Source organism: Apodemus sylvaticus, chromosome 11, assembly GCF_947179515.1.
Source record: "Apodemus sylvaticus chromosome 11, mApoSyl1.1, whole genome shotgun sequence".
Classification (NCBI taxonomy): Eukaryota; Metazoa; Chordata; class Mammalia; order Rodentia; family Muridae; genus Apodemus; species Apodemus sylvaticus.
Genome location: NC_067482.1, coordinates 42,875,758 through 42,899,554, shown reverse-complemented (window position 1 = coordinate 42,899,554; position 23,797 = coordinate 42,875,758). Strand labels below are relative to the sequence as shown.

Sequence of the window (23,797 nt, the reverse complement as noted above, 5' to 3'; positions counted from 1 at the left end):
CCTAGATTAGACGGAATGGAGGCTAGAAGCTTCCAGGACTGGGCCTAGGTAGCAGCAGACTGAGGCACACAGCGAGTATTTTACACTCCCAAATTCTGAAAGCATTATTTAGGGTTGTCCAAAGTCATCTTGAATATGAACGACAGCAGTGGCCTCTCCTCCCCTCACCACTATGTAGAAGCAGATCTCACCAGTTCAGAGTGACACTTTTCAGGGTGTTCAGCAGGAGGAAGCTACCTCCCATTTCTCCTTCCCTTTACGAGATTAATGGTAACAGACAAAACACTGGAGAACTCAGGTGCCAGAAACTCTTAATTGATGACAAAAATATAGCTAGCTACTGGCTTTCTGTGAAAATACTGGCTAGATACTTGTGTTTTATTTGGTCTGGGAAAGAAAAAAAGGATTCTTTTTAAGTAAAACACAGTGAGATGAGGTCTTCTTTGGGGTAGAGATGACAGATGTAGTAAAAATCCCCTAGAAAACTTAGTGTGTATGATGATGAATGAAACCACAAGTCTAGCAGTCTGTGCTGTCCATGAGTTGTGCTACAGAAGGTTCGCCCCAGCTACATGGGAGACCAAACAGGAGGATCATTTAAACCCAGGAGTTGGAGACCAGCTTGGGTAGCACAGTGAGGCCCCTTCTCAGAAAATATGGTGGGGGGTGGGGTGGGGAGGGAGGCAATGACACAAGGCAGAGAGACACTGAACTGCTGTCTAAAAGTCCACGTCTACCATGGTTTCTTTCTTAGTACATTTTAATGAAGTAGGTGTTGGGCAAGAGGATCCAAGGGCCCTGCTTCAATTACTTAACAGGAAGACATAAAGACATCCCAGCAGTGCCCCGCTCCCAATATACAGAAGTAGCCATTCCCCAAGTCTGTACAATGCTACCGTTCTGGGGAATTCTGAGCCCAAACTTTTCTGTGCAGGAGAGGACTACAAACGACACTGAGGTGGGAGATTCAGGTGATTACAGGGTCTCAAATATTACCCACTGAGGGACAGGGAGACAGATAAAGTGGTTCAAAACACACACACACACACACACACACACACACACACACACACACACACACACACACAGGATCCAGGCTCCATCTCCAGCACCCATAGGAGATGGATGTGTGTCCATGTTTGGAATCCCGTCACTGGGAGATTAAGACAAAGGATTACTCTGGGGCTCTCTGGCTGCCTGATCAGTGAGACCTTGTCTAAAAACAAGGTAAAGGCTGGAGAGATAACTTCTAGGAGAAGAGCTTGCTGTGCAAGCATGGGGATATAAGTTCCATTCCAAGCACCTATAGAAAAAGACAGGGGGTGGGCAGCAAATGCCTATAACTCTAGCACTGAGGAGGCAGAGACAGAAAGCCAGCTGGAGCTGGCTGGCTAGACAGTATAGCTAACCAGCCAGTTCCAGGTTCAGTGAGGGACCCTATCTCAAGAAAATGGGGAGACTGTCAGTACAAGAACTGCCCAACTCAAAAGGCCCCATGCCTTAGCTACTGGCAGTTGATAGCTCATGGAGAATGCTTTTTTGTGGAGGTGCTCATGCTCCAGTGCATTGCCACACCCCCATGCACACATATGGATGGTGCTAATTGGACTTAGTGGCTTATTACAGGAAAGAAGACATTAAGTTGGGTCAGGAGACAGGAAGAAGCTGGCAGGGGGAAATGAGGTATAGACGTGGTCATATTTTTTTGGTTCCTTGTATTATTCCTATGAATTCTCAACCATAGAGAACAGAATGGACAATTGAGGACGTCACCCAGTGCTGACCTCTGGCCTCCACTCCCCCCAATCCCTCCAACACAGAACCTTTCATTTTAATAGTGCTTTCAAACTTATTCAACCAAGGCAGGGGTGAAAGCAGGTTTGTCTTTCATATACCAGCCTTGCCCAGCAACACCCAGAGTCTCCATTCTCTTCTCCTGTCCGCTATCTAGGGGTGCTGGGGTTCAGGCTTATGCTACAGCATTTAGCTTTACACACTTGCAAGGCAAGCAGATCACCCACTGAACCCTCTCTCCAGACCACATCCTGATCTGGGGATCAATACTAACCTAGTCTTCCTTAGATTCTCCCATGACAAGGTCAAGGCCTAGGAATCTTTCCACAGACCTCTCTGAAGGCCTATGCTGGTCCCCTCTCACTTGAAATATCTAGCCAAATATATACACCATGGGGCCAGAGCTCAGGAGGGTGGACCATCTCAGTGAAGATAAAACGTGGTTGACAGAGAACACCATGGCTCAGCTCAAAACCCTGACCTCAAGCCTGGTCATGGATGTAGGCACTGAGTCCTGCTCTATACCATTGTCCAAAGTCCTCCAGATCCTTGGGTGCCTCTTTTTTACTGAACCGCGCACAAGCGGAGAGGTATCTCACTCTTGCTATTTTACTTCCTTGTTTTTGTTCTTTTATTAGTAAAATCAAAGGATGATATTGATTGGGGATGTTCACCTCTACCACAAGAGCGGTTTTCGTTCTGTTTAATCCTATAATCCCGCACAAGACCTTACGTTGTATTTACTGTTTGCATTTTAAGTAACCTGGCCCCAATTGATTTACGCCTCATACTCCTCTTCCATAACCTTGACAAAAGGGAGGAATACAAAGGGAAAGGCTAAAACAGAACCTTCTAGAGAGCTGCTCAAATACATTTGCTCAGTGTCCTACAATACACTGAGTAGTTTTAATCATATTGACGAATCACATTACAGCATAGATTTTTAAGGGGAAAAAAATCTGACTTAGGGACAAGCATGATTTGTTTTCTTAATTGAAGGATAAACTCATAACATGCTGAGAAAAAATCATTATGTAATATACTACATTATGAAGATAATCTATTAAAGTGCACTCAGAAAATCAGAGAACAACGATGATCACAGAATAGCTTTTGCCTGCAGATTTAGAAAGGCAGATTTTAAAAGATTTTGAATTTGCTCTCAGAACCCATCTATAAAAAAGTAGCGACTGTAAACTGTTAAGGTTGAATTTTCCCTCTTTTCAAAGCCTTGACATATCTGGACAGTACATTTTTACACCAACATACAGAAGAGTGTGATAAAAATGTTAGCATTGCACTTGGGGCATGGGGGGGGGGCTCAACTCATATGCACCACAACTTCTGGAAAGACCTACAGTCAGTCAGAAATGCAAGAACTGTTCCTTACCACTAAGACCCAGAGAGAAGTTGTGTCCCTGTGAGTACGACAGGATGACTGCCGACCCTGGAGCCTTGACTAAGCAAAACAAGAGCATGGATTTTTCATTTTATTAACTGTTTTTTGTTTTTTGTTTTTAAATCTCTTGTGTCGCCGGGCAGTGGTGGCGCACGCCTTTAATCCCAGCACTTGGGAGGCAGAGGCAAGAGGATTTCTGAGTTCGAGGCCAGCCTGTTCTACAGAGTGTACAGAGTGAGTTCCAGGACATCCAGGGCTACACAGCTACACAGCTATACAGAGAAACCTTGTCTCGAAAAATAACAACAACAAAAAAACACAGTTGATTTTTTGCCGGGCAGTGGTGGCGCATGCCTGTAATCCCAGCACTCTGGGAGGCAGCGGCAGGAGGATTTCTGAGTTCAAGGCCAGCCTGGTCTACAGAGTGAGTTCCAGGACAGCCAGGGCTATACAGAAAAACCCTGTCTCGAAAAAACCAAAAAAAAAACAAAAACAAAAACAAAAAAAAAAAAAAACCCAAAAACAAAAACCAAAAAAACAAAAACCAAACCAAACCAAACAAAACAACCTCTCTTGTCGCAGAAAGTCAACAGTCTATAAACGGACTTTTAAAGACTATCCGTCCCTAGAGTCTCCAAAATGTTAAATCACAATTCCAAAGCCCCCGAATGACCACTTAGCGTGCTTCACAGCGCGGCCTACTGGGAGATAACAGTGTGCTGCCAACTGTGCCCACCCTGATTCTAAAGCCTCAACTCATGATTTTTTTTTTTTAATTAAGATTTCCATTTCTTGAGATTCTTCTGCACTTGAGGTTTTAATCCATCCTCAGTCTGGCATGCACCGAGAGGAAGATGGGACCCAGGCTACCCCACACCGCTTCTCCTCTGCCCCGACAGCCTTCTTTGTAGGGAAAGCTGTGCACAGAATGTACCCAGCACAGCTGAGCCCTCAGAGAGTTCCGCCTCTGCGAGGGAGATCACAGCACTCAAGATTAGTGGTAACCTTTTGATTTTTAGCTCAGCCAAGGGTAAAATACATTAATATTAAAAACGTAGAAGCAGAAAAATTTTAGTGACCTATTCTGTAGCCACACCAAAGGATTTCCAACTAGTTCAAAATAGAGGGTTCCCTTAAAATGTTAACCTCTTTTTAAGAGGACTTCATGGCATGCTACAGAAGACAGAAGTTAGAAAATTAGACCATCTTGGAAAACGGAACCAGCATCTTAAATCAGTGAAGGATGCCTTTAAAAAGAAAAGGAAAAAAAAAAGGCAACCAATTTTTTTTTCCATGACGGCACACATCAACACAGCTAAACAGAATGCAATTTTTCTAAATAAATAAATCAATGATGTGTCAAAAATTAACAGATGAGTTAATATACTTGGTGCTATCAAAAGCAGGTGGTACTTCCTCATCTTCATCCTGCTCAGTCAATCCCTGAATATTTTCTGGACCATCGGTATATAAAATAGGACGCTGCTATTTGTGATGGCAAACAAAGGCAATCAAGCCTGCCAAGCACACACTATAACAGGCAGCATTTCAGCTCTGCTAGACAGAAAGTAATTAGAATGCTTTTAATGTCCAAAAGAATGATGCTGATAGGCTGCCACAGATGTGTAGATTTATGAATATTTATATGGTGGTTTATGGCTGACACTTTTATCAGTTGAAGAAGATAAAATATCTGCCTGACTCAAAAGCTTGACAGTCAGGTTAATAAAATCTCATTAAAGAGAATGACCTATGCAATTATATAGGATTTATTGTAATTCATTTTTGATTGTACTCTGCTTAAAGATGCAATTTCCCATTTCCTGATGCCAAATTTAGGCTGCGTATCAAGATCTACGTGGGTTTTAACTCTAAGCCTCCCACAGAGGAAAAATATGCTTTTAAAACCATGGCATATTACCCCTTTTAAGGAAAATTATACTCTTCATGAGATTTTATAGGAATGTTGAAAAAAATCTATTTTTAATCACATATTTTCTTCCCTCAGTGGCTTGTAGCATTTAATGGTAAATAAGCCTTTACATCTCTTCAGCATTTTACCCTGGACAGGCGCTTGTCTCTTCTACTCTGAGCTCCCTCACCACAATGCTGTCTGACTATTCTCAGCTGACAAGGTGGCCTGGACACTCAGCACAATTCCTGGCTGAGAGAGAAGGCAACAGGCAGCCTCACCTGCCCCGCCCCCACGTGTAAAAGGCCCAGCTGAGCACAGAGGCTCATTGGCTCAAAGTAGCACCATTAATTCCTCAAAGAACCAATCAGCACTTCATGTGGCTGTCCCTCTGATGGCTACTCACGTGGCTGTGCCTGTTGAGAGGTAGTCTACTCATTAGCGATCAATAATACCCTAATTCTATGGCTTCCCCCTCTGCATCCAGAACATTCTCAGTGACACATAGAAGACACCTACTATCCAATTCCCATCTTTCCAACACCACTAAGGCAGGCTTGCAGCCCCACACGCCCATCTTACTGACCTAACCCTGAAGACCTCACTAACAGACAAAATCCAACAACAATCCAAAGTAACCAAAAACAAAGGAATCCTACTCCCCCAGGCCCATACACACACACAAGGAAAGTCCCAACCAGAACGGCCTTGAGAAAACTGGTTAAAAAAAAAAAGGAAGGATCCTTCCTATCCTTAGATTCAGCAACAGTGGCTTCTAACTTGTGACAGAGACAAACTAAAATAGGACACTAGAAAAAAAAATACTGAGGGGAGGAGAAAACAAACCCCAAAATTTCCAAATGAAGGAAAGGCAGCAAAGTAACTTCTGGAACAAGAGCAGCCATGGAAAGGATGGTCAGAAACTAGGCTGAGAGAAATAACCCTGACTGTCGGGGAAGAGCAATCTACAGATGCGAATGGGAAGATGTGGGAGACTAGCGTGTTCCGGAGGCAAAGACTGCACAGCAACAGATTGAAGGAAGTGCTCTATCCAGGGCTGACCCAGGCATGTAAAGGGCTCGTCCCCAAAGGTTTGACTGGAACCAACGTTATTATACAAGAGTGAAAAAGCAACATACAAAAGAAAAAAAAACCGCCAAGCTGGGGTAAGGGGCACAGCTAAGAAGTAGCAGGGAACCCCCAAATAACAAATTCCAAGCAGGACCCGGTTTTAAAACCAAAAGCCATACGAACACGAAAGTAGGAGGGAGAGACCTAAGAATGAATATAAAAACACACTGGGATATGAAGGCAAAAGCAATGGAAGCAAAAACAAACAAACAAAAAACCCACCTCAGAAATAGTAAGGAAGCCCATGTAAGAACTCCAACTCAGAATCTGTAACATCTCCAAGTCATTGGAGATACGACAGAAACAAGTCTTCACTATAACCTGTAATTAGATTTTCTTTCTCCAAACCAATCCTTCACATGTCAAAATATTGACAAACAGCAGAGCTCTTAGCATAGGCATCCATAACTCCTTCAGAGACAATGCCCATCTATTGTCACTAGGAAAAAAAAAATTCAACACTAAGTCTTAGACTCGCTGACAATCTGAATCTAGGAGGCTCTTAAGTGCCCTGAAAGGCCTGAGCAGGGGACTTTAGTTCTGATGAGCCCATAAACGTGGCTGTGTGTCCTTCCCTCGGGAGGAGCAGAGACTGGGTCAGGCCTTGCTCAGTGCTCGCTTGCATTCCTGAGAGGAGATAACATCTTGACCTCTGGGTAGGTGATCCCCTGGAGACTCACTGACATAGAAACCAGGGTCTCAAGGACAGGATGGGTGGGGATGTTAACTCTGCTCTGTGAATGCCTCCTGTGGAGCGGCCCCTTGCCCACACGAAAAACCTTCACTTACCCCCCCCCCCCACCCCGCCCGCAACCCAGAGCAGCAGAACCACGGATAAAGCCAGGGGGCTGTGCGCCATGGACACCGGAGCGCACAGAGGACAAGAAACCCAGAGACCCCAGGAAGAGCCCAAGTGGCCCAGGACGGCTCGACTGGGGCGGGGATCTTCAAAGGGATGAAGAGCAGCTTCCCCGGAGGCAAAGAACCTCCGAGAAGGACAAGCAGGCGGCAGGCGGGAAAGGGAAGTGTGGCGTGGGGAAAAAGTGAAGTGGCGGGGAATAAAATGGGCGTCTCCTCCGAGTGGCCTCAGCCCGCTGTCCCGGGGCCTGTCCCCTCCCCAGCTCCCCGCCCAGGGCCTGCTCTGTCCGCAAGCCTTCCCGCCGCCCTCCCGGGTGCTCGCCAGGAGCCCGCACCCCACGGCCACCTGTTAGGGCGCGCGCGCCGTCGGAAGCCCGGGCCAACGCGGCGCCGGGAATCTTCCAGAAGTTAGTACTGCCCGAGCGCAGCACGCTCCCGAGGCCCACGGGGACCGCGTGCACAGCCTGCCCGGGACCCCCCCCCCCGCTTCCCACGCCCCCCCCCCCACGCCACCGCCGGAGCTCCGCAAAGTTGCGGCCCGCGGAGTCTGTACCTGCACTGAGCTCCAGGCTGGCGCCGTCGCTACCCGCGCCGCTGCTGCCCGCGCCGCCCGCCGGGCCAGGGCCGTACCTGACGACGGCGGCGAAGGACGACGACGACGACGCGGCGGGGGCCGCGAGCGGCAGCGGCGGCGGCGGCGGCGGCGGTGGCGGCGCCGGAGTCCTCGGATGGCCGGGGGGCGCGGCGGGTGTGCAGGACGGCGACGACGACGAGGCGGCGGCGGCGGCGGGGGCCCGGCCTGACCCGGCCGGGTAGGACGGCTGCGTCGGGAACGGCGGCGGCTCGCTGCTGCTGATGGGCACGGCGGCGAGCGAGGCGAAGGGCGGCGGCGGCGGCGGCGGCGGCAGCGGGGACGGCCGCGCGGGCGACAGCTCTAGCAGAGAGGGTCTGTCGTAGCGCTTGGCCAGCGCCGGCCGCCGGCTGGGGAACGTCTTGAGGACGCTGTAGGGGCCGCGCTGCTTGTAGATGCGGGGCGCGCTGGGCCCCTCCTCCGCCGCCTGCATCTCGGGCTCCATGCCGAGTCTGAGGCCCTGCCCGCCCCGCGCGCGGATCCGGAGGTGGCTCGGCCGCCCGGCCGCCTGCTCTACCCCGGCGCGCGCCGGCGGGAAGGCGTGTGTCTGCGCCGTGGCCGCCGCCGCCGCCGCCGCCGCCGCTGCTGCCTGTCGCCGAGCCTGGCATCTCCGAGCCCCCGCGCGGGGGGCTGCCGCCCAGCGCTGATTGACAGCCCGCCTCGCCAATGCCTGGAGGGAGAAAGGAGGTAAGGAGCAAGTGTTTAGGGTAATATCTGCTAATGATGATGGGGGCGGGGCGGGGCCTGGGCCCGGGCGGCCCGCGCGATCGGCGCCTCGGACGGGGTCGTGGTGGGGGGTGCGCTGGGAAGGGGGAGCCCGCGGCCCGAGGGGACCCGGTGGAGGGGGGGGACGGAACCTGGAGGGCGTCCCGGTGGGGACAGGTGGAAGAGGTGGCGTCCCGGGTCTCTCCGCTGTGGACGTGAGTCGGCCGCAGTTGTCGGCAGGGTCCGAGCTTTGGAAAGGAGTTCCCGGCGCCCTCCTGCGTGACCTCCCAACTCTCGGAGTGCACGAAGGGGGTGGTACCTAGAAGTTAGGGCGGGGTCGCCAGAGTGCAAGGGTGGGACAGCAAGTTCTTCTAGAAGGAAGCTACACCCTCCCCCACCCCCCCACCCCCGCCCCTTCCGAAAAAGAACATCTCGAAGGACTTGGCACAGGCCGCTGGGAGGTTTGTCCTGCCTTAGGGTCTTGCTGTCCCAGGTCTGGCGGCTGAACAAGAAAGCGCTCAGGGCCTAGTGCTTCCATACTGTTAAACTTGGTCTCCACAGGGAGCTGGGAGCGAGCAGAGAGACGCTATCATTTCTCTCCATTCTACAGATTTGAAAACTGAGGCTCTGAAAGACTAAAGGGGGTTTATGCAAACTCACACAGAGAAGTTTGTGAATGAGTTGCACGAGTGCATGCGGGTCTTCAGAATTTAAAATAGCTGGTAGGCGTTGCAATTAAAGGGGACAAATGACCTCACGATTCCCTCTGGGAAGGTGACTGCTTTGAACATTATTATTATCTATGCATATACTTTGCAAGATCAAAGTGGCCTAGGATGTCCCTTCCTGTGTTGCTCATATTACCTGGCACCACCAGGCTAAGGATTCAGTGGCTCACAAAATCTCAGTACTTATTTGAATGATGAAGACCTCAGTAGTTTGCAGAGGATGCCCCCATAAGTTTCTTCAAATACAAGGAAGGGTTTTGGCCCCTGCCAGTCCCGCCTTCCAATCTCAAAGGAAGCACCCTTCATTTCGGCCTACTCCAATCCCAGCATCCCCTCCTCCCAAGCTTGGGTTTCGACTTGGTTCATCATTGTCCAGGTCCTAGATGGATGACTCTCATCTCTCCAATCTGGAGTTACTTTTTTATTCAGAGCTATCCTGTAATCTTGGGAAAGTGACCCATTTTCTTCTGGGGGGCCAGACCTTTGACCTCTCATTTTCCAGATCTCTCTTCCATTGGAAGATTCCTCTCCCTTGCTATTTTCAGAGTGTGTGTCCACCCACTCTGGACTGTCTTCCTCTCCTCAGCAAGCTCCTCAGAAAGTGCTGCGCCCCTCCTCCATTTATTAGAGATGAAATAAATAATGCCATAAATAAAAGTATTTGGGAGTCCAGGAACTGTCAGGGCTGATTAGGGCATAGAGGACGTTTTCTTTCTCATTATGCAAAAGCATTTCATGGGGAAATAAAAGAGGTTTCATTGTAACTCATGCATGTCATATTTCAAGGAATTCAAGATATTAATCATATTTAACATTATTTGCAACGTCTCTTCTCCCTGGCTTCTGAAAACTGCTAAATGAGGGCACGTGGATCACTGGGAAGAAAGGGAGATGGGCAAGGGAGGGACAGTTAAGAGATAATGAAATGCTGGAGAAGGAGATGCCCTGGAGACGGTTCTTAGGCACATGAGTGAGAGGTGGGGGGGGGGGGGCGGCTTCTCAGACGGAGACAGCTGAAACTGAATGATACACTGAGGAGATAAATGGTAACAAGCCTCCCCACACTCTCCTGTCTAGAGAGCAGTTCTGAATTTTGCATCGAAATCTTTCCCTCCCACTTTACTCCCTGATAATTTGCCAGGAACTCCCTGCTTTTGAAAAGAAATTAGGGTGGTCATGTTGGTAGTGATGGGCTTAGCAGAAGAAAGCCTTCAGGCCTTTGGTAAGGAACCGATTTCCTGTTCCAGGGGCGGAGCTTTCTCTTCTATGCAAATTGTTTCTTAGATGTATTAATTTTATTTGTATGAGTGTGTTGCCTCATATATGTGTATATGTGCCCTGCTTGTGGGATCTGGAACGGGTAGCACAGATGTGAGCCGCCATGCGGGGGCTGGGAATTGAACCCGAGGCCTCTGGTTCAACAAGTGCTGTCACCTCTCTAACCTTATGTACATATTTTAAATTTACGCCAACCTTGCCGCTCAAACACCTTGAGAGACTGGGAACGATACTTTCTTTATGTTTTACTGACTGGAGGGACCATCTTTATTTTGTTTCCCCAAGTAGCCATTTCTACAAAAGTGTATATTCAAATGAGTGGTTGCTGTAATCATGTTGGAAACATAGTCCCTCGGAGATTGGGAGATGGGGCCCAAGGGCACACATTTATTCCATATGGGCTGTGCCCTCAAGCTTGGATTGATGCCTGTTATAAAAGAGCTTGGGAGTGAGTTTGAATTCTTGGGTGCTCATGTGGGCGATGCCTCTGTTACTGTATGGCACATGGTACAAGAAGACTCTAAGTGGACGTTGCTGCCCTGGATGTCAATTGGGAGGCAGAGGCAGGTGGATTTCTGAGTTCGAGGCCAGTCTGGTCTACAGAGTGAGTTCCAGGACAGCCAGGACTACAGAGAAACTCTGTCTAAAAAGAAAGAAAGAAAGAAAGAAAGAAAGAAAGAAAGAAAGAAAGAAAGAAAGAAAGAAAGAAAGAAAGAAAGAAAGAAAGAAAGAAAGAAAGAAAGAAAGAAAATGTCAAAGCACATGAAAAGAATCTTACTCTTAGTCGGGCGGTGGTGGCCCATGCCTTTAATCCAAGCACTCTGGGAGGCAGAGGCAGGCAGATTTCTGAGTTTGAGGCCAGACTGGTCTACAGAATGATTTCCAGGACAGCCAGGGCTATACAGAGAAACCCTGTCTCAAAAAAAGAGAAAAAAGAAAAAAGAAAGAATGAAAGAAAGAAAGAAAAAAGAAATTGCAGAAAGAAACAAAACAACCCCTACAAACAAAACCCACCTAATTCCCATTCTTTATAAATTGCCTAGTTCATGGTATTCTGTCATAACAGCAAAAAACATACCTTGTATAGGTAATGAGACAGGCATTGTTGTAACAATTTCTTTTTTCTTTTCTTTGTTTTTTTTTGTGGGGGGGTTAGGTTTTTTTTGTTTGTTGTTTGGTTTTTCAAGACATGATTTCTCTGTGTAGCCCTGGCTGTCCTGGAACTCACTCTGTAGACCAGGCTGGCCTTGAACCCGGAAATTGGCCTGCCTCTGCCTCCCAAGTGCTGAAATTAAAGGCGTGCGCCACCACCTCCCGGCTAACAATTTCTTTACAATGTGGAAATGCCTAGGTAGTAGAGTATGGAAGAATTAGGAAGAATAAACTCAGAAAAGCCTAGGGTTGCTATGAAGGGAATATTAATGGCGATTCTAGTAAAGACTGTTGCAGGATATTTGATCACCTCATGTCCCCCAAAATTGTGAATTGGAAATCCTGTCCCTTGCAGCTCAGTCCTAGCACGTACCTTTAACCCACAGAGCTGCAGACATAAAGTCAGCACTAGGGTAGGAGGTAGAACTAGCAACCAGTTGGTAGGGAGAGCTCATAAGGAAACCCGGGAGAGAGGAAGGAGGGCCTTTGAGTTGAAGGGTATTTAAGGCAACCTGCAGAAGAAGCGGGAGCTTTTCCCTTCACATCGGTGGAGTAGACAGGTCAGCTAGGTGGATGCTCCTCAGCCTCTTTGAGCTAGCATGGTATCTGGCCCCTGAGTCTTCATTTGGTAAATCGAATGTTTGGGATTTTGTTTTAAAAAACCACAGATGACTCAGAACTATAGGAAAAGTGTGGAACTTTTTTCAATTAGTTGAGCAGTTTTGAGTCATGGAAGAAAAGTGGTGGTTCACGCGTGTAATCCTAGCGCTATCCTCCTAGGCTAATGGTGGTTCACGCGTGTCATCCCAGCACCATCCTCCTAGTCTGGTGGTGGTTCACGAGTGTAATCCCAGCACCATACTCCCAGTCTGGCACCCCCTTAGGAGGCAGAATCAAGTGGCCTGACCTGTAACACGGACCCAGACACTATTGAAGAAGGAGGGCGGAGACAAGGAAGGGAGGGCATTCTGATGCGTCTCTGGTGGGGATGAGGAGGTATGAGCTGCAGTAAAAGTCATCTTCATTCTGCAGAACTCTGGCTTAGCAGTGTGTGGAAGGCAAACTTGCACATAAAGAGCCGTGAAGTACCACCGATGTCTGGCAGGGTAGATATCTAAGTAGTTGCAAAGCCTTCGGAAGGCTGCACAGCCTCTTTTGCCTGAGAGACGAGAGAGATGATTTTAAAATGGAGTTTATAGCTGAAGGGGATGCGGAGCAGAAAGATGGGAGATGTTTGGCCAGCTTGGGAAGAGGGAAAAAGCATGCCCAGGAGAGAACACTACGGGTGTAGCCAGGAACCATTTAAGAGACTATTTGGGCTCAGTTGCTCCAGATCTAGTCCTCGGATACCGAGACAGTGGCCTTAACCGTGTTTCTGAGCTAGGACTTTGAAGGCAAGGTTTCCAGAAAGGTGTTTGCTAGCCAGAACCACCTTGGGAGGCTTCTACATTCTGGGGCAGCACTCCCTGGCTACTCCAGATGTGCCTCAATCTAGATTAGGTTAGCTCAGAAGGGCAGAAGTGGTGAGCTTTGGAAGTATCTGTGTGGGCCAACTCAGAATACAAGCTATGGGACCAATTTTCAAAGATCTATTGACAGTTTGGAGCTGTAGGCAGAGACATGTCAGAGGGCCAGAGTTAGTACAGAAGATTCCAACTAGGCCAGTATTTAGAGAAGGCATGAACCCCCAAACAGTAGACCCACTAGTGTCCAGTCCTGTTCTGGAAAAACTCAGTAAGTGAATCCCAGTAGAGCGTGCACCTAATACTTGTGGGGCCCAAACCCTTTAGGACAGTGGTTCTCAACCTTCCCAATGCCGCAACCCTTTAATACAGTTCCTCATGTTGTGGTGACCCCCTCCAACCATTCTTCCTAACTGTAATTTTGCTAATGTAATCATAATGCAAACATCTGATATGTGACCCCTGTGAAAGGCCATTTGACAGCTCCTAGGGGGTTGTGAACCCCAGGTTGAGAACCACTGCTTTAGGGCCTCTAAGAGGTGGCAAGTGGTTATTCTGGAGTCCTATGATTTAAATGTTCCCCCTGTTGGTTTGGACTTAAAACATTCATTGAAACCATCATATTTGTGGTTTTGAGATAAGGTCTTACTGTATCCTAGAGTGGCTTAGAAGTCACTGTGTAGCAGAGTCCAGACTAGAATTTGAAGTGATTCCTCTGCCTCAGCCTCCAAAGCACTGGTAGTACAGACCTTAGCCATCATCCCTGGCTCATAGTTGTATTTTGGAAGTCGATAATGTGTTTGAGTTCCTGGTTGGCAAGGAATTTAGCCTGAGGATGAATTAAAGTACCTGATTTAGATGCCACTCTTGGACTTTGGACTTGTAACCTGGCAATGGAATGGATTTTGACTTTGCAGGATTTTGAGATGAACATCTGTAATTTGTATGTGAAAATAACATGCATTTTTGAGGGCGGGGCACAATACTGATGATTTGAATGTGTCTTCCAATATCATGTAGTACCAACAATCCCCCAGTGTGACAGTGTTGAGAGCTAGGGCCCTAGGAGGTGGTTAGGTCCTGGGGGTTTCCCCCCATCCCTGTGAATGGATGGGGGTGGAGTATGCAGGCTTGAAGCTTCAGGGACAGCTGTCTTACTCCCTCACCCGTACACTGTCTGATGTGTTATAAAACAGAAGGGAAGTCCTAGCCAATATGACCTGCATCCTTGGACTTCCAAGTCTCCAGAACTAAACGCCTAACAACTGTCTAGTGTTTATAAATGATCCTCTCTGGAATTCTGTTAAAAGTATCACAGAAGTGAATTAAGACAGTGGCTTAGCTTTGCTTCCTATAAAATGTCTCCTAGAAGAAACATATTAGAAATGTAAAGCAGACACCTTTCATGTCCACGCACAGGCAGCTTCGTAGCCTGAGTCACAGAGAATGGCTTTCTTAGCTGAGACCACCTGTAATCCAAATGCTTAGGACACAGAGATAAGAGAATCATGACTTCAAGGCCTGGACAGCTTAGTGAAACCCTGTCTCAAGATAGAATTAAAAATTGCCAGCAGTATAACTCATTGGTGGAGTACTTACCCAGCATGCTCTGGTCCTCCTGAGTTCAGTGTCAAAAAGAGGGAAAGAAAAAAATTCTAATTACCTATTCCTTAGACCATAACATGGGCACTCACTCCCAAGTAGACCCCTTTAATTGTGACTATCACTCCTCCCACATGGATTATTCTGAACCCAGAACTGTATGTGAATGTGTGGAGCAGAGCTCCCTGAAGAAGCAGCCTCTATTAAAGATCCTACAAACCGCTTGACCTTGGCTGGCCAGAACACTGTGATTGTGGATTGATGGACAGACTCTCAGGGCCAAAATTACCTTGGGCTCCTTAGGCCGTTTACTAGTCCTTTACTTTCAACCCTGTATCTGTCTTAACATCCTTGTGAGCGGGTTAAGATCTCACAGTGAGTCACTAACCTTAGGGGACCTGTGGCCACATCTAAAGCTAAAAAAAATTCTGACATCTTGGCCTGTAGAGAAGACTTCCTTTCTGCCATGCAGTAGTTTCTCTGAAGTTTTCTAGCAGTGATCTTGAAATGTGTCTGCTTATCACCTTCTATGCTCTGTGGCTGTGAACAAAGCCTCTTCTACAGTGGAACATGCTGTTCAGAGAAGCTGGAATCTGTGTCCTAGCCCATGGTCACTGTCTTTGCCTAAGAATAAGCTGTTTCTTCTCCCCTTGAATGCCGAGTTGTTGCTTTACAACTCTTTGGTAAGCACTTAACAAAAGAGCTAAGCATTTAACAAAGTCATAAGTAACAGTAAACATCTTGCTCTGCTCCATGGTCTGAACCACAGGACAGTGACTTTTTGGGGGCCTCACAGAGACCGATCAGATGGTAATTACACTCATGCTTTTTTTTTTTAAAGATATTTACTCTTATCTCAAAAATACAAGACAGTGACCTTTTGAAAGCCAAGGGGTTATATATGGACAGGGTGAGTTTTTGATTGGCAGCCTGTCAATTCCTTGAGCCATCTAGAATATAGCTTTTAAATAATAACTCAGCCATGGGAAATGCTTTTTATTGCACCAATTTCAATGATATTTAATGAGCTTCTGATTGACTGTTTGATCTCCCAATGTTTTGTGCTACTTTTAATTCATTTCGTATAATAGAAAAAAAAAGTAATTGGAATAAAATTTTGTGACAAGATAATGACCTTCCACTTTGAAATTAAATGTCTGATTAGCTTCAACATTTCAATGCCGAGATGATACTGCGGCAGGCACCGGAGTGTGCGTAGTCATTCCATAGGAAGTGACTGAGAAATACGCCTTTGCTTTATTTATTGCGTGCTGAAAGGGCGTGGTGGCTACAGAGTCGTAGACATGCAGGCCTAGAGGAAATGCTGCGGTCTGATCGAACCCATGTTTGTAGTTTTTAACAACTCCACTACATGGTTGTACAAACCATGCTTAAATGGAGTGATGCAGATCTCACTGCCTCCAAATATATTCACCCAGAAATTAATAAAAAATGTTCACTGTGTGTTTACTATGTGCTAGGTATCTTTGTGGGCATGGAGGGATATGATGGCGAAACATACCAGAGTCCGTTGAGGGGATGAGGAGAAGATAATAAATTAGTGCCAACCTGCAAATTTTTGAGAGCCGTAATTATTGAGAAAAGTGGGTAAAGGGTGTTCTTGTTTAGCCTCTTCGTATAGCTCAGGAAGCTTCTAACCTACTCCAAGGTAGAGGTAGAAGGTGACCTTGAAAAGAGTGAAGACAGCCTTTAGGTGAGGTGATTTGCAAGAGGTTAGGCTTGTCAGGCAAAAGGCAGAACAAAAGGCTGAGGGCAGATGGAGGCTGCGCAGGCCCAGGTTTGCAGAAAGAATCCCAGAGACTTGATCTACCTGCAGGGTGGACCAAAGCTGTGGAGTGACATGACCAGATTCATGTTTTTAAAATCTAATTTTCAGCCAGGCAGTAGTAATGCATGCTTTTAATCCCAGCACTTGGGAAGCAGAGGCAGAGGGATCTCTCTGAGTTCCAGGCCAGCCTGGTCCTAAAGTTAGTTCCAGGACAACTGGGGCTATGTATACAGGGAAACCCTGTCTTAAGAAACCAAACAAAACAACAGAGATGATCATTTCCAGAAAAGATACAATCATGGCTCTTATAAAGACATAAAACGGCTGGGCGGTGGTGGCGCATGCCTTTAATTCCAGCACTTGGGAGGCAGAGGCAGGTGAATTTCTGAGGTCAAGGCCAGCCTGGTCTACAGAAGTGAGTTCCAGGACAGCCAGGACTATACAGAGAAACCCTGTCTCAAACAGCAACAACAAAACAAGACATAAAGCAAAAGTGTTGGAGATTTTATTTGGCTTTACTTTGGTTTCAGAGGAAATCGCATATTAGTATCAAGAGAAGAAAGGAAGGTTAACAAAATGTATACATTCATTTTCCATGGGAAGTAGGCAAGGAAGGGAGAAGCCTTTCCCAGAAAGAATAACTTGGATGTCTAGTAGTTATCTGAGCTTGAAAAGTTGAAAACAAAATAAAATAAAATAAAACAACAACAACAAAAACTAAAACCAGTGGAAGACAACAAGAGACCATCAGCAGAGTCACTAGGCATGACAGAGTGTCTGATGAAACAGTGTGTTCTGCTGTGCTTTTAAAAAAAAACAAAAGAACTCTTTTTAAAGATTATTTTCAATTCACAGGAGGTTGGAAAGATGGTATAGAGAAGTTCCAGGTGCCTTGTATCTAGTTTTTACAAGGAACACACCTTGTGCTGTCTAATATGTATGTTATATCAAATAAACGCCCCTTTGAAGTTTTTCACTTAACTCAGTGCCTTTGAGACCCACCTATGTTTGCGGCACGCATCAATAGTTTGTTCTTTTTTATGACTGCACAGTACTCCTTGGTATGGATGGCATATGCTTTTAGCCAGTCATTTTTTTGTGTGGGACATTATGGCTGTGAACAGTCTGGGGTAATTACATATGTATAGCCACTCTGAACAATACTGTGCAGGGTTTTTTGTGTTGAGGTAAGTTTAGTTTGGTTTTTTTGTTTGGTCTGGTTTTACCAAATAGGGTTTCTCTGTCCTGGAACTTTTCTCTGTAGACCAGGCTGGCCTCAAATTCAGAGACCTGCCTGCCTCTGGCTCCTGCGTGTTGTGATTAAAGGGATTAAAGGCCTGTGCTTACCACTGCGTGGTGAGGTATCTTATTCTCTGGGGCCAAGTGGCTAAGAATGGGTTGTTGGGTGCTCTGCCGTGTCTTAATGATTCTAATTACTTTTTTTTTTTTACAGGATTTGTTTGGCAACAGAGAGACAGTTTTCAAATCAGCAGCCCTGTGATCCTTTTAAAAAAGAATTGTGCTTCTTTTGGGTGGGTGTGGTGATATATGTCTTTAATCCCAGCATTTGGGAAGCAGAAGCAGGCAGACCTCTGTGAGTTCAAGGCCAATCCAGTGCACACAGTGATATCTAGGGCAGTCATAGGGCTACATTGTGACACCCTGAAGAGAGACCAACTGTGTCTTAAAACAAAACAAGACAAAACACACACACACACACACACACACACAGTCAGCCCATCAGTTTCTAATCCCCCCTTCGTTGTCTTCCCCCTCTGTGGCTACCCTTTTCCTCTCAGAGCATGCTCTCCTCTCCACTGCAACCTCACTGATCTTTTTGAACAGGCCAAAGGTATTTTAGCTGACGTGCTTTTCCCCTGGAGTGTATACACAGCTCTTCTGCATATCTCTCATAGGCTTTCCTGTAGTATCCCTGTCTCAATGAGGCTGTCTCTAGGCTCCCTGTCCCTCTCTTGTCACCCCTCCCCTCCAACCCTGCCCACACACGCCTCCCTTCCTACCTAGTGCTGTCACTGTCTGTCATACTATGAAGTGCCATTGTGGTGAGATTATAACTCCCTTCTGCTGAGTCAGCATGTAGACTAGTGCCTAACACATGGTGGAGGCCCCGTGAACCTGCTGGGTGAGGAGAGGCTTTAAGAGCTGTGGAAGCAGCTGGAGGAAGGGCTAAGATTACAGAGACAGAGAGGCAGCAGTCAGCTAGAGGGAGAGAACACAGGCAGAGTGTCTCAGGAAGCCTTGCCCTATCCCAGTCAGCTCCGAGCAGAGGAAAGGAACTTTGTTTGGAATTTAAATTTCATCATTTGCTCTTCTTACCTGTTGGCCTTAAGATTACTGAAGGGAGACTCAAATCTTCTCGTCATTCTCTCTTCCAAATGAAGTCTGTGACAGTTTCCTTTCCTTTCTGTAAAGGAGGGTCTGTAGAACCTGTTTGGACAAGTGATATCCGTTTAAAGAGTGTATAAAGGCAGTCATTTTAAAAAATTGAATTACTGTTTCTTTTCACCAATAGTATTCTAGATTCATGAGACGTCTTGTAAATAGTAAAAGACCCCCCAAGAGCGGGGGAGACAATGGAGGGAAGAAGGAAGCTGTGTGTATGTGTGGTGTGTGTGTGTATGTGGTGTGTGTGTGTGTGTGTGTTTTGAGACAATCTCACTACAGGGTGTCATAAAGGATCCTACCCCGAGATATCCACAAGGACTAGAGAGTCTGTGGTGCAGGGAACACATGCATGCTCCTGAGATGTTATTAGCAATCCCCTTCACTCTCCCCCCCACCTGTTCTAGTCTTCATGTCCATCCATTTTGCTGGAGTCTGCCTGTTCCTTGCTAGTCCACGTGGCCCCAGAGGTTGTCAGCCGTGTGCAGAATGTCTATTTCTTATCAGATTCAAAGGTGTCAGCATTGAGCACCATTGCCTAATTGGGTCTTGATGATGGATGCTTTCACCCATGAACACTTCCGATATTACAATGTGAGTAGCATTTCCCTTGAAGCAAAGAGAAAAAACAAAGAGTTGAAGAGATTTCCCCACACCCACAGCTCATTTTAAAAAGTTCAACTGAAAATTCTCGGATTTAACCAACGTAGCCAGTGACCCTTTTGAAGTTTTGAAAATCTAACCATTTAGTTTCTTATTCTTCACTTCCCTTCAATGCCTAAGGAAAAAAAAAATCACCTCCTGAGAGCAGATATCACCATAGATGGAAATAGTAAATATTTGAGATATTTAAGAAAACAAAATGGGATGAAAGAACGCGTAGAAGATGGATAGCAGAGAGACGGAATGTGTGTGGTCCAGGGCTTTAGTTACTATGACAAGATCAGTTTCCATGCTGCCTCTGCTGCCTCTTTCCCTGCCTGTGGACTATGTTGTAAGGGAAAGACCAGCCCGTGATGGTTTGCATATGCTCTGCAGGGAGTGGCACTATTAGGAGGTGTGGCTCTGTTGGAGTATATGAGGCCTTGTTGGAGTTGCTGTGTGACTGTGAGCATAGGCTGGAAGACCCTTGTCCTAGCTGCATGGAAGTCAGTCTTCTGCTAGCAGCCTTCAGATGAAGATGTAGACCTCTCAGCTCCTTCTGCACCATGACTATCTGGATGCTGCCATGCTCCTGCCTTGATGATAATGGACTGAACCTCTGAACCTGTAAGCCAGCCCCAATTAAATGTTGTCCTTATAAGAGTTGCCTTGGTCATGGTGTCTGTTTACAGCAGGAAAACCCTGGCTAAGATATTGTGTCTTAGTGTTTAAGCCAAGGTTTAATCTCAGTACCACAGGAGCCTGGCCTTCCACAGAGAGTTTCCTGAAGTGAGCCAGTGAAACAGTCCTCGGTATTGGCAACTTTAGGCTTTGTAACAACACACAGAATATCCAAATTAATCTGTATCATCAGTCCCTCAGCCCCCAAAGCAACTGGATTTGTCTGGGTGCCTGGGGTATTTCATAGCTTGTTAACAAATTTGCTCTGAACAGTTATATTTCTGTTGGCTTTGGAAACCAGTAGAAAAATGTCTTTAGTTCAAAAATATTTTTTTTCTAACTAATTTTTCCACCATCTAGGTTGCTAGATGCTTTGGGTTTATCGTCTGAGCTGGGAAATAAAGGTTCTTTTGTTGTTGTCATTTTATTTTAAATTTCTTCTTCTGTCTTTGTAAAGCAGCTGGTGCTAATTTCATGGATTGCACAAAGATTAATAATGACTTGCTAGGCAGTCAAGGATTGTTCAGTGGGTGAAGACTAAACCTAATGACTGCTAAACGTAATGACTTGAGTTCAACCTCTAGGTCCTACGTGGCAGAAGGAGGGAACTGACTACAGCGAGTTGTTCTCACACACTTTAAATAAATAAATAAATAAATAAATAAATAAATAAATAAATATTTAATAGTGATTTAATGTTGCTTGCCACTTGAACTTCTGGGAGACTGTCCTTGCTGTGGTGGCATCAGAAGTGACTGACCACAGGGCGTAGCTGCTTTGTTTTATCAGACACTTCCTAGAGCTTCCTAAGGCTGCCGGAGCAAAGTCCCACAAACAGCATCTTGAGCGAGATGTATTTCCTTAGGCTCAAGAGGTTAGAAGTCCAAAGGTCGAGCTGAGTGCTGTATTGTACCTGTAGTCCAACCACACAAAATGGCTGAGGCAGGAGGATCACTAGAGACTAAGAGATCAAGGCCAGTCTGGAGAACATAGGAAGACCCTGTCTGTCTTATTTACTTTGATCCTTATTCTGAACGTAATACTCGATCAGAACACTTTAAAAAGGAGGAAGGGCTTATTCTGGTTCAGGGTCTCAGAGGGTTTTGTCTGTAATTGCTTGACCATGTTTGCTTGGGCAGAGCACCATGGCTGTTGGAACACGCAGAGCATGTGTGATGTGTGAGGAGAGAGAGCTGTAACTTCATGCTGGGCAGTGGGAAGACTGGAGAGTGAAATAAGGCCCACTAGAACACTGACTGACTTCATACAACTGGCTCCACCTCCATCCTACGCCCATCAGTAGCCCACCAAAGGATAAACCCATTCACTGGGTCAGCCCCCTTGTTATGCAGTCTTCTCTGAAAGCATTGCAGACACAGCTTTACTCCTTTCTCAGTCTAATGAAATAGGCAAGATCCCAGTGCCCAACCCCCAGGACTTCGGCAGGACTGGTTTCTTGGGAGAGCTCTAAGAGAGAATCTATTTGCTTCTTTCCTACCTCCTGCTGGTTGGCTGGCTGCTGGCAATCTCTGGGGTTCCTACCTAGTTTCCACCTTTACCTTTACTCAAATTCCCCACTGGAAACTTTTCTCTGAGTCCAAGTTTAAGTCCCTCGACTTACAGTACTTTCTTACTATATAGTCCTGACATAGTCCCATTGACTAGACTATATGATCTTTGCTAGTTAGCAGAACGAATCATGGCAAAAGGTCAAATCTTGATTGTTTAAGCTTTTCGGAGTCTTTGTGTGCATGGACGACTCGGAGGCACTGGGCACAGCTTTCTGTTCTCAGTAACTCACAAGGCCAGTGCGTGTGTCCACTACCAACAGACATCATGATATCCCACAGCATAAGCTGTACAGAGCATCCCACAGGATGCTAAGGACGTTCCCCACTTTTCTGTAGTCCCACCGTCAGAAATCATGGGTGGCAAACTTCTTCAGGTTTTGGCACTCAGAAAAATCACTAAAGACACACTTGAGCATAATGAGTCACCAGTTTAACTGTCTGGGGGGAGAATGTTGGAAATCCTGATAATCAGACCCATCTTCTAAATTAAAAACAAATCTCTGGATGAGACCATGGCATTACTAGCTTAAAATAACTGTCTAGGAAGCCAGGTAGAGTGGCTCATACCTATACTCACAACAGTTTGTAAGGAAGGGCAGGTTGCCGTGAGTTTGAGGCCTGCTTGGGCTACAAAACAAGACCTGTCTCAAAAACAAACTAGAACTCTTTAGTTTGTCTGTCTGTCTATGTCTGTCCTGGAATTCACTGTATGGCCTAGGGTAGCTTCAGACTCATGGCCAGCCTCCTGCCTCAGCCTTCTGAGTGCTGTGATTATAGCTATGAGCAATCGTGCTTGACTATATAGTTATTTTCAGAACCACTGCTTGAAGTAACAGCATTGTACATATCACAGTATAGGCGGATCACTGAGAAGACAGGGATGCCTTCGAGATACCTGAGCACATTGTCATTGTGACTAAATACACATCTCTGGGGACAAAGTTACTGCAATTAGAGAGCAATCACATTTCCTTCACATCTGTGCTAGGGACAAAGAAAAGAAAGACATGGACCTAACCCAGAGGACTGCGGCTCTAAGCAACAGGTTTATTGCATCTAAAGGAGGCACAGACCTTTCTAAGAGTAGAATGCATGCGGCACAGGTGAGTGCCTTTTGTGGGAGATCAGGGCAGCAATCTAAACTTCCAGTCCTGAATATTATTACTTTTGGTTGCAAGGGACTGAAATCCAAGTCAAACTGGATTTAGGGTAGAGGGAATTTATTGTCTTCTTGATGTGGAAGGAAGGGAAGGGAAGGGAAGGAAGGAAGGAAGGAAGAAAGAAAAAAAGGAAGGAAGGAAGGGAGACATTATCCTTGGGATTAGAAACAGGCTCGCCGGTTGCAGTTTTTTTTTTCTCTTCATCTATTCTCACCTCTCAATTTGCAGCAGCCATGACCCACCACAGAAATAGAGCTGCCCCATGTCATCCTGGACCCTTTCATTATTGACTGAAGTCATTCTGTGGGGTTGCTAGGGTCCCCAGGACAGGCCTGGAACCGCACACGGGGAGACGTGATCCCTTCACCAAGGAACGAGAGGGAGACAAGAGCACCTGTTTTTCCTGCAACTTCCAGAGAAAAGAAATGTTTCTCTTTTCAGACTTGAATAAAAACCATTTCTGGGGGTGATAAAAATGTCCCCAGAGTCAAGTAGATGTCCTTCTGTGACCGTGTAAGGCAAAGCCAATGGGCAAAGTCCATGAATATCAAAAGTGATAGGCTGCTGATTTCAGGATATGCTTTCTCTTTATCTCTCCTTCTAATTGGGGAAGTTCAGAGGGATTGATCCAGACTTGCTCACAGATGCAGCAGTGCACACAGACTGTATGCTCTGTAACCCAGGCGCGCCTTCACTGGAACATGTAGACAGTTCCCTCTTCTTTAATGAAGAAGCCTAGTTTTCACCCCCACTCGGGTGTCCACACTCTTCAGGGAAGGTCTTCTGTGGCTGCAGAAGAGAAGACAGACTCATGGGGAGTACCTCTTTTTTGGAAAGCACGGTCTGGTCCTTGAACTTATGAGGACACAGGCCTTTCACTGTTGATGCTGGCAAAGCA

General features: G+C 46.5%; 1 protein-coding gene across 2 annotated transcripts in view; it reads right to left on the bottom strand.

Moving 5' to 3' along the window:
* Window positions 1–8,241, bottom strand: part of Bend4 (BEN domain containing 4) — a 35,362-nt gene extending 27,121 nt beyond the window's left edge. For both annotated transcript variants that reach the window (XM_052198744.1, XM_052198745.1), the window contains exon 1: window positions 7,648–8,241. In XM_052198744.1, the coding sequence (XP_052054704.1) occupies window positions 7,648–8,170 (523 nt within the window). In that variant the 5' untranslated portion in view covers window positions 8,171–8,241. The remainder of the gene's footprint in view (window positions 1–7,647) is intronic.
* Between the last annotated feature and the right edge of the window lie 15,556 nt (window positions 8,242–23,797).